Genomic DNA, 11546 nt, shown 5'->3' with positions numbered 1-11546 from the left:
TCTTCGGATGAATTAATAAAATTCAAGCCAAATAAAATTTAGTTTCTTAGGCTAAGATTATGATCTATGCAATAAAATTCATCCTAACGGTAGCTTTGCCTGAGAAACTATATGTATATTTTTCTTTTATTGGCTTAATGAAAGTAAACAGCATTTGCTATGAGTCCGGAAATTTACATCTTATCCTTTTATCTTTAGATTTAGAATTTTTGCAACCATCCGTAGTAAACAATGTCTGGTGGCGCAAACTTTAAAGAGGTGAGACGATATCTATATATTAGCGACAGCTTCATAACTTTGTTCATTGTGTTGAATTTTATAATTATTGTATTTCTTCTATTGTTTTTAGAGAACTGTACAAAATGTTTTGCTGCAATTCTTCAAAGATGACAGAACAAAAGGTATTTTAATATTTATCAGGTCCAGTCCAAAGACTATTTCTACCTGGCTACGTAGCTATTAATAGCTACCTAGGTATTTAAACCTACCCAAAGTAGCTATTTTTACCTACTTTTTGTATTACTTGCATTTTGTGACCAAACGGCCGAACAGCGCAACATGGTGAGTAGCAAATTTCTTGATACAGTCACACTGATGATGAATACGACAAAATTTGGGCCAAAAAATCATAAATTGACAATTTTGCATTAATTACTAGGAAAAATTGTTTATGAAGTAATCATTTTTTGGCTAAAATTTTGCCGTGTTCATAATAAGTGTGACTGTATCAAGAAATTCGGTATTCAACATGTTGCGCCTTTTGGCCACAAAATGCAAGTAATACAAAAAGTAGGTAAAAATAGCTACTTTGGGTAGGTTTAAATACTTACGTAGCTATTAATAGCTACGTAGGTAGAAATTGTCTTTGGACTGGACCTGTTTATATTTTTTAAAAAAAATTGCACTTTCGTGAAATACCCTTTTTATATTTCACCAGAATTTCCTCTGTAATATCTAATAGGTTGCACAACAGTATTAAATTTTGCTATATATTCTTACCAAAAATGCGCAACTTTGAGCAGGTGGTATTAATTGAAAACAAACTTTTGAGAAGTTTCCTTTTCAGATCTTGTAAAACAATTCTTTATAAAGATTTTAGTACCAAAAAATACATAGCCATCCAGCAAGGCACGCAAGTTTGTTTCGGTCGAAGTCGAGCAGGTGCTTGAGAATCAAGTCCAGGACCTAATCACTCCCCACTCAAATACAGTATATAGAAAATTCAGCACGCCCTAAATTTTAATGAATCTAGTCAATATAGGAAGTTTACATATTGTTTTTCATCTCATAAAAAAATTCAGCTCCAGTCTCGTGTTAAAATGCCCAAATCGGAAGGGAAGATTCAGGAATTATTTTGCGTCAGCCATGATTTGACATGAACCTCAAGTGAAATACTGTTATGACACCTGCAATAAACGGTACCCTTGGATTTGGACTCATTGATTTTGGCATGGGACTCATTAAAAGGGGTCCTTTGGACCCATGATAACCATTTTCAAAATGAATCACTGTTGTAAAACAATGTCAATGTGTTGTGTAAAAGTGTGACAGGTCGGCATGGGATGCTTACTCCTCAATGGCACCTGATCCTACCTCTGATGTTTTAGAGTCCGTGTTTGCTCTTCTCCTGATTTGTATTGTTTGAATGGACGTTTGAGCTTGAATACTATTCTTTATCTCCATATTTCATATGTGAAAATCAGAATTATGGAGACGACACGTGGTCATGCAATCTAACAGCTCAATTTTTTTATTTAGTTAATAAAATTAAATTTGCATGGTATGTTCAAATTAGCTATACAGTACTACTGAATATATGTGGAATAACTATATACGAAGTCTGTTCATGCGATGTTTAAAAATGACGATTATGCATAGCTAAAGTGTTATATTTGAGTAACCCTAAATTATTCTTTTTTTCAGTTAACTTTAGTAAGTTTTGCATATTTATTATTTAAAATTCATTATTTCCTGAAATTTTAAAATATTAAGGGGTATTTACTTCTAATCTGTATAAGATATATGTCGCATATATACGTTTTGTAAAAAAAAATGTAAGATCGGGCCTAAAAATGTTTTATTTTTTACATAAATCATATCTGTATATAGCATGTATTTTAGCGCTTAATTAATTTATACAAGACAGTAAGATTTTGAAGGATTCTAGTACTGAAACTGATTCTATCATCATGATTTTGATCTCATTAATGTCGGCCTTCCAGAGGTAAATAAAGAATACTGTAAATAATTTATATAAAATGGTTCCTAATGCAAATATATATACAACATTGATGTAAATAAAATCCAAACCGAACATGGAAGGGGGAAACCTCACTATAGTCTTTTAGGGGGGAAGACTTACTATATAGTCATTCTTCTCCCCAGGGGAAGTCTCGCCATATAGTCAGACTTCCGGGGAGAAGTCTCGCTATATGACACCGGCACAATCTCATGATTTAGCTATATATATAGCTTGATTTAGCTATTTTAACACACTTTTTTCTAGGACTGGGACGAGATATCGATAATATCGATTCAATGTGAGGAAGATACGCATATCGATACATGTGAAGAAATATCGCAAAAAAATTCTGACTTATGTTTTTCTTTGTTTACTTAACATTTTGGGTTTAATATATAAAATAAATATGCTAAATATAAATATGAAATACATAATAATTAATACCACTAAGTAAAATGATTTTGTTTTACAACAGAATGATACACAACTTCTTTGAATAAATTTTTCTTATTTGTGAACAAATGTTTCGTTCATTTCAGTACAAAAACAAGATGTGTTTGTGAAACACTGATGCCCCCGTATGGCAATTTATAGCAAAGGTTAAACTTTCTCAAATGCAAATCAAATATGTTGGTACCAAAAGTAAGGTCTTGTGTCGAGGAATATACCTGTGAAATATGAGAGCCCTAGTAGCAACCATTGAATAGATATGGAAAAGGTTTTTTCAAAAGTAAGTCAAACATCCAGGTCAAGGTCAAATGGTCAAAATTAATGGTGCCTAAGGAAATGCCTTCTCACAAGAAATATACTGGTGAAATGTGAAAGCTGAAGCACCAATCGTTCAAAAGTTATGACCAAGGTTTAAGTTTTTCAAAAGAAGGTCAAACTCCTAGGTCAAGGTCAATGGATTACAATTGTTGGTATCCAAAGGAAGGTCTTGTCACAAGGATTACATATGTGAAGTATGAAAGCCCTAGCACTAATGGTTCAATAGATATAACCAAGGTTAAAGTTTTCCAAAAGTAGGTCAAACTCCAAGGTCAAGGTCAAAGGGTCAAAGTTGTTGGTATCCAAAGGAAGGACTTGTCACAAGGATTAAATATTTGAAGTATGAAAGCCCTACCACCAACCGTTCACAAGTTATGGCCAAGGTTAAAGTTTTTTAAATGTAGGTCAAACTTTAAGGCCAAGGTCAAAGGGTCAAAATTGTTGGTATCCAAAGAAAGGTCTTGTCACAAGGATAATATATGTGAAGTATGAAAGCCCTAGTTCCAACGATTCAATAGTTATGGTCAAGGTCAAAGTTTTTCAAAAGTAGGTCAATCTCCAAGGTCAAAGGGTCAAAGTTGTTGGTATCCAAAAAAGGTCTTGTCAAAAGGATTACATATGTGAAGGATGAAAGTCTTAGCACCAACCGTTCAAAAGTTATGGCCAATGTTAAAGTTTTTCAAAAGTAGGTCAAACTCCAAGGTCATGGTCAAAGGGTCAAACTTGTTGGTATCCAAAGAAAATTCTTGTCACAAGGAGTACACATGTGAAGTATAAAAGCCCTAGCACCAATTGTTCAAAAGTTATGTCCAAGGTTAAAGTTTGGTAAAATTTTGCAAAACAGGGTCAAACTCCAAGATCAAAATGTCAAATATGGTGGTACCCAAAGAAAGGTCTTGTCACAAGGAATGCACATGTGAAATATGAAAGCCATAGCTCCAACGAATCAAAAGTTATGGGCAATGTTAAAGTTTTTGTGGACAAACAGACAATCAGACAGACAGACAGACGGACGGACAGGGCAAAAACTATATACCCCCGAATCTTCGAAAAGGGCACATAAAACATTTTATAACCTATTCAACATATCGTGATACATATCGTATCATGGCTCAAATATCGTGATACGTATCGATATAGAAAAAGTTGTATCGTCCCAGCCCTACTTTTTTCCTAAATATAATTATTATTTTTTTAGCATGTACAAAAAGTCAAACTTTGTTGCAGTGATAATATTCAACCTTGAACTCTTCTGAAAACAATGCATGTAAAAATCACTCATCAAATTGCGACTCCTTGAGAGACTTTGTACTCAAAGTTCTAAAAGTTTTGGGACTATATGAAGCAATTAATATGTGATCATAAGTCTCTTCTTGAATGAAATTATAAAGGAGGTCAGTTATGGTCAACAAGATAATTGATTGGTAATAATTCAGCACAATGAGAAGCAATCATACTTATCCACGCCTCAAGCACACAAGGTAGTCTACAGTTACCCTATTTTGAATAGCTTGATTAACATGATTAAGCTATAAAGCTATTTCAAGCTATATAGCTATATCAAGAGATTGTGCTTGTCCTGTGTATTTAATAGACTTATGCATCTCTACTAATTTTCTTTTCAGTAAATGCAGAGGCACTGAATTTAGTAACAGAACTCCTAAACATATTTGTATCTGGTAAGTAAAAATGTTTAGCGTGTGGTTAAAAAAAGGACAGTGATGATATCAATAAAAAAATCTTATTAAAATGATAGAATGCTCCATAAATGGAAAAGTTGGGGGTGATATGATGTATGATTATCAATGGTTATGATGGCAATTGTTTAATAAGAATACCATATAGTGGGTTTCTTTAGCGGATGTAAAATTTGGCATTTTGCTTGCTCAAACATATGCCAATAACTTTGGCGGACATACAGTTCCATGACATTGTAAAAGAGAGGGAATTCATGATCTAGATGCGTTTTCAGTACTTTTAAGATATGTTTGAATACCGATTTCAGCAAGAGTTTGAGTAAAAACCAACACCAGATGAAAGATATCTTGTTTAACAATGGAATGATCAAAGTTATTTTTCTTATGTTCAGTCCTTATATGCAAGGATGTAAATTTAGTGATTATAACTTTAGCGGGCTACTTCAAAACAGCTAAAATAAGTCAAAGTTAGCACCCCGCTAAAAATTCCCGCCATATGGTATTTCATAAACTGAAAACTGAATAAAATGATGTTAACATTAACAAAGGATTGTTTGGATTAGATGGAACAATATTCTTATGGACTCTCTTCAAGAGTACTACTGTATACAGTATTTTTTAGCTTTCAATTCAATTTTAGCCTTGTTTGTATAATCATTGGTGTATTTAAACTAGACTTGGAAGTGTATTTTTTTTTTGATGTACCGGTACATACCAAACCATAATCAGAAATCCATGGTTTCTAGCTGCAGATCTGTAGCTCGCTGGTCTGAAAAAAATCGGGAAGGATGACTAGAGAGCTACAGTGCCACCCATCGAAAAAAATGTATTGCGCACAAAAAAGTGAGCTGTTTCTCAATTTTATTTCTCCGAATATTTACGCCGCCATCTCAAGATATTACTAACCGTGTGTTTCTAAACTATTCTTTAACTATTTCCAGAACAAAACATTCTCCAAAACCGTCAATAATAGCCCTCCTGGGCTTGAAATCAAGATCATCGAAAATTTCGCCTATTTGTACTGCCATTTTGGATGGCAAGACAATAATTCAGTCCAGTGCACTTCGTACATGACTTGTCATACAGTTTTGTATTGGAAGAAGTAAAAGAATATAGTAGGAACACACAGTTAGTAATATTTTGAGATGCATGGAGAATTAAATCGAGAAACAGCACACTTTTTTATGCACAATAAATATACACTTTTTTCAATGGTTGGCACTGAAGCTCTCTGGTCGTTCTTCCCAAATTTTTCAGACCAGCGAGCTACAGATCTGCAGCTACATGGTTTCTTGCATTTCATACCTGAGGTAAGAGAAGTGAGACCAACTGTGGGTTTCAGACGGTGATACCATAAGGCTGAAATAGGAATGTAACTTGGTTAATTTGAAATGACAGGCTAAATATTCTGATATGTTGATACTTGGCAAGAATGACTCATGGCCAAAATTTCTTAGTACATTGTATAAAATAACAATATAAAAATGTTTCTCTAATTCACTGTACAAATATCATTTACAGAAGCTGTCCTGAGAACAATTAATGAGGCAAAGGTATATGAACTTCTTTATTGTCTTATATCCTATAGTGTTAATGGTTGGTGGCTTTGTCCCCAGAAAATCCTGAAATCAACATGGAAGTTTAAGTCCCTTCCTGAAAAAAAAGATAGGGGGATTAGATTGAGACTATTTTTTATTTCAGTCCTCCCTTTCTCTCTCCTGCTGGCTGCCCATGACAAGTGTCTGTCATGATTGCTTTGTCATTGTAGCTCTTTTTATCTCACCTGAGCCAAAGGCTCAAGTGAGCTTTTCTAATCAAAATTTGTCCAATGCCTGTTGTCGTTGTAAACTTTTCACATTTTCATCTTCTTCTCAAGAACCACTGGGCCATTTTCAACCAAACTGCCACAAAGTATCCTTGGGTAAAGGGCATTCAAGTTTGTTCAAATGAAAGGCCATGCCTTCTTCCAAGGGGAGATAATTATGATTTTGTGAAAAATTATTGACATCATTTAAAAATCTTATCAAGAACCACTGTGCTTGAAAATATGAAACTTATGTGGAATCATTGTGAGGTAGTGTAGATTCAAATTTGTTCAAATCATGACCCTCAGGGGTAGGGTAGGGCCACAATGGGCTATCAAAGTTTTACAAAGGAATACATAGGAAAAAAGTTTTACAAAGGAATACATAGGAAAAATCTTTGAAATTCTTCACAAAAACAGAAAGGCCATGATTGATCATTATAATATAAAAGCATCCTCAGGTAATGTAGATTTAAATTTGTTCAAATCATGACCCTCCAGGAGAATAGAGGGGCCATAACAGGGAATCATAGTTATAAAAAGGAATTTTAAGGATATTTCAATAAAAATTTTCATTTTAAGAACAGTTAAGCCGTTATGTGTCATATCAATTCAAAAAGCATTCTTAGGAAGTGTAGATTCAAGTTTGTTCAAATTATACCCTCCCCCTCTCCAAACCACTATTACATGTATATTTAAACTTTTCACTACTGAACTGATTTCTGCTTTTTCCTAGCCAAAAGTGCTCAGGTGAGCGATGTAGCCCCTAAGCGTCTTGTTTATGGTAGAAATGATCTGTGAAAATGATAGCATATTCATGTTACCTCTCCTGAAGAAAAAAATATTCATTTTAATCTCATCTACTTTTTATTTAGAAAGATCATCAGGACCAGATACCCTTAGATTATTTTGAAAAGATATTGCCTCAGTTGGTAAGTGGTTTGGTCTTTCAGCTCTAGTACACTTTAAAGACATATATAAGCTCACCTTATCAAAATTAGGATGAGGTTACTGTTATTCTGTATTTGGAAATCCCCTGTTGGCATTGACATTGCAGGTTAAAGCCATATCCCAACATTTTATAAGCCAAACTTGCATGGATAATGAATTTAGGGACACTTTATGCAGTTATGCTTATGCATCAGATGCTTTGTCTGACTAATATTTTCTGGATAAGTGGAAAGGTTAAAGCTTTTGGAGCAGAACCATTTCAAAGTAACTATGAACCCTACTTGACCAAATTTACATGGATGTTGATACAGCTGAGTTGCTTACAATGTTGCATCTAACCCATATTTTCCAGAGGAGTTTTAAAACAGGTCCATTCCCAAGTAAGTATAAACTCTACAAGAACCAATCTTGCAAAGAAATGTATTTAGCGTAATATAGAGATACTGACTTGCATACAATGCTGCATCTTCCGTAATCTTTATTTTCAGGAGGAGTGACCAGGTCAGTTTTGGGGCAGGTCAATTCCCAAGTAACTAGAAACTAGGGATGTCAACGAATAGTCGACTATTCGACTATCAGTCGAATGGACCGACGATCAAATAACAAAACGACATTGGAATAAATAAATTCAATAAAAGAGTGATAAAGAGATGGAATTCTCATCCTTAAATTGAGAAACTGTCTTTCCTCAAACACAGTCAATAAGATAATTTTCCTCATTAAAATCTGTGGACTTTACATGTAGAAAGTACAGTAATTAGAAATGTTTCATTTCCGCGAGAATTATTTGTCAATTAATGTGTTGTTTTTGTAATAAAATTATCTCGCTATACTGCGCTTTCTTTGTAAAATTATTAATTGGACTTGATTTCATATCATGTACCCTTGATAGCCGTGACATGTTTGGACACTACGATAATTATAAAATTAATATTCTTTTACATATTTTAAAGACAAAAAGTTTATTCAAAGATTTAAAATTATCACAGACACCGTGTGTACCCCCCCTCCCCCAATCATTTCAATAAGCTTTAAAAATGTATGTATTTCATACTGTCATTTTTTTATGCTTCCTAAAAAACTGACTTTACAGACCGATTTATGAACATGATTGACGGGGAAATCATACATTTTGGAGAATTTAGGGGTCTATATTTAGTAAATATTAACACGCTATCCATATTTTAAGTCTATTTGAACATCTGTGTGTAACATTTGATGTTACTTTTTAATAAATTTAAGAAAAGGGGATTTGGGGTTTAAAATGTCATGTACCAATGAAGTTTGAAATAAAATTTTAGTTTCCGAAAAAAAGTTTCGAATATATTCAACTATTGTTCGAATAATGCAATCGAATATTCAACTAAAGAAAATAAATATTTTGACATCCCTACTAGAAACCCTACAAGGACCAAACTTGCATTTGTTATGCATAGTCATACTTGTAAGACTTGCTTTGGATGCTGCTTATGACCAGTATTTTGTTGATGAAAGACCAATTTAAAGTTTTTAGCTCACCTGAGCCAAAGGCTCAAGTGAGCTTTTCTGATCAAAATTTGTCCGTTGTCTGTCGTCGTCGTCGGCGTCGTTGTTGTCGTAAACTTTTCACATTTTCATCTTCTTCTCAAGAACCACTGGGCCAATTTCAACCAAACTTGCCACAAAGTATCCTTGGGTGAAGGGGATTCAGGTTTGTTCAAATGAAGGGCCATGCCCTCTTTCAAGGGGAGATAATAAAGAATTAGTGAAAAATTAATAGCATCTTTTAAAAATCTTCTTGTCAAGAACCACAGAGCCAGGGAAGATGAAACTCATGTGGAAGCATCCTCAGGTAGTGTAGATTCAAGTTTGTTCAAATCATGACCCCCGGGGGTAGGGTGGGGCCACAGTGGAGGATCAAAGTTTTACATAGAAATATATAGGAAAAACCTTTAAAAATCTTCTTCTCAAGAACAGCAAAGCCATGATGAGTCATATTTATATGGAAGCATGCTCAGGTAGTGTAGATTCAAGTTTGTTCAAATCATGACCCCCGGGGGTAGGGCGGGGCCACAATGGAGGATCAAAGTTTTACATAGAAATATATAGGAAAAATCTTTTAAAAATCTTCTTCTCAAGAACAGCAAAGCCCCAATTGGTCATATTTATATGAAAGCATCCTCAGGTAGTGTAGATTCAAGTTTGTTCAAATCATGACCCCCCGTGTAGGGCGGGGCCACAATGGAGGATCAAAGTTTTACATAGAAATATATAGGAAAAATCTTTAAAAAATCATTTTCTCAAGAACAGCAAAGCCCTGATTGGTCATATTTATATGGAAGCATCCTCAGGTAGTAAAAATTCAAATTTGTTCAAATCATGACCCCCGAGGGTAGGGCGGGGCCACAATGGAGGATCAAAGTTTTGCATAGAAATATATAGGAAAAATCTTTAAAAAATCTTCTTCTCAAGAACAGCAAAGCCCTGATTGGTCATATTTATATGGAAGCATCCTCAGGTAGTAAAAATTCAAATTTGTTCAAATCATGACCCCTTGGGGTAGGGTGGGGCCACAATGGAGGATCAAAGTTTTACATAGAAATATATAGGAAAAATTTTAAAAATCATCTTCTCAGGAACAGCAAAGCCCTGATTGATCATATTTATGTGGAAGTATCCTCAGGTAGTGTAAATTCAAGATTGTTCAAATCATGACCCCCTGGGGTAGGGTGGGGGCCACAATGGAGGATCAAAGTCTTAAATAGAAATATATAGGAAAATATCTTCTGATGATGAACTGCAAAGCCATGATTAGTCATTTTGATATGGAAGCATCCTCAGGTAGTGTAGATTCAAGTTTGTTAAAATGATGACCCCCGGGGATAGGGATGGGCCACTATGGGGGGTCGAAAATTTTACATAGGAACATATAGGAAAATATTCTCTTCTCAAGAACTGAAAATCATGTTTAGTCATTTTGATATGGAAGCATCCTCAGATAGTGTGAATTATAATTCGTTCAAATGATGACCCCTGGGGTAGGGTGGGGCCCAATGGGGGATCGAAAGTTTTACATAAGAACATGCAGAACAAATATTTCTTCTCAAGAACAGAAAAGCTATGTTTAGTCATATTGATATGGAAGCATCCTCAGGTATTGTAGATTCAAGTTTGTTCAAATATTGACCTCTGGAATAGGGAGGAGCCATCATGGGGGAATAAATTTTTACAAAGGATTATATGAGAAAATTTTTTCAAAATTTACCCCCCCCCCCCCCCCCCCCCCCCCCCCCCCCCGGTAACCTTTTCAATACTGAACTGATTTGTGCTTTTGCCTAGCCAATGTGCTCAGGTGAGCGATGTGGCCCATGGGCCTCTTGTTAGAAGTTGCATTTGCAAGGATATTTAAGAAAACTTGTATGGATGACACTTGTATATCAGGGGAACATACTAACTGCCTTGCAAAGGATGCTTTGTCATTATTTATAAATATTAAGTGAAAGGCCTCTAATGATAAATAAACATGATAATAATGAATCTGAACATTTGATTTTTAACTTTTCCTTACTTATAGGTATCATTCATAGAGGTGAACTTTTAATATCTGTTGATTTTTTAAAAAGTATACATGTATATATGTTCTTTTTCAGTTGCTGGATTTTTGAAGATTTAATAATCAATTATTCATGAAGGAATAAAGTATAAAAATCAATGAATATACTGACTTTGCTTTTTTTTTTTTTGGGATAAAACATGGGCAAATTAGTAGAGAAAAATCCTTTATTTAGGCAAAGAGAGTAAAAAGAAGAAAGTAACAATATGCATATATGTAACTGTTTGTAAAACACTAATGCCCCTGTATGGCAGCTCATGGCGAATGTTAAAGTTTATCAAATGCAGGTCAAACTTCCAAGGTCAAGGTAGACGAATCAACATTGTTGGTACCCAATGAAAGGTCTTGTCACAATGGAGACACAAGTGAAATAGGAAAGCCCAAGAAGCGTCTGTTCAAAAGTTATTGCCAAGATAAAGGTTTTTTTCAAAAGTAGGTCAAGGTCAAAATTGTTGGTACTGTATGAAAGGTCTTATCACAATGAATACACCT

At 34.5% G+C, this 11546-nt stretch overlaps 1 protein-coding gene across 1 annotated transcript; it reads left to right on the top strand.

Annotated features, from left to right (window-relative positions):
* Window positions 1–207: 207 nt before the first annotated feature.
* Window positions 208–11157, top strand: LOC133178390 (centromere protein X-like). Its single transcript, XM_061313122.1, has 6 exons — window positions 208–258; window positions 350–401; window positions 4636–4689; window positions 6229–6260; window positions 7387–7443; window positions 11092–11157. The coding sequence occupies exons 1-6, from the start codon at window positions 232–234 to the stop codon at window positions 11104–11106; spliced, it is 237 nt and encodes a 78-aa protein (XP_061169106.1). The 5' UTR covers window positions 208–231; the 3' UTR covers window positions 11107–11157.
* Window positions 11158–11546: the final 389 nt, after the last annotated feature.

Source organism: Saccostrea echinata, unplaced genomic scaffold (genome assembly GCF_033153115.1).
Source record: "Saccostrea echinata isolate AGI-Se365-2 ecotype Australia unplaced genomic scaffold, CSIRO_AGI_Sech_v1 ptg000002l, whole genome shotgun sequence".
In the NCBI taxonomy this organism is placed as follows: domain Eukaryota; kingdom Metazoa; phylum Mollusca; class Bivalvia; order Ostreida; family Ostreidae; genus Saccostrea; species Saccostrea echinata.
This window is presented reverse-complemented; position numbering and strand designations above follow the sequence as displayed.

Coding starts and splice junctions, on each gene's coding strand:
- LOC133178390 (XM_061313122.1), top strand. CDS start 232: ATGTCTGGTGGCGCAAACTTTAAAGAG. Junction 259..349: donor GTGGCGCAAACTTTAAAGAG/GTGAGACGATAT, acceptor TATTGTTTTTAG/AGAACTGTACAAAATGTTTT. Junction 6,261..7,386: donor GAACAATTAATGAGGCAAAG/GTATATGAACTT, acceptor CTTTTTATTTAG/AAAGATCATCAGGACCAGAT.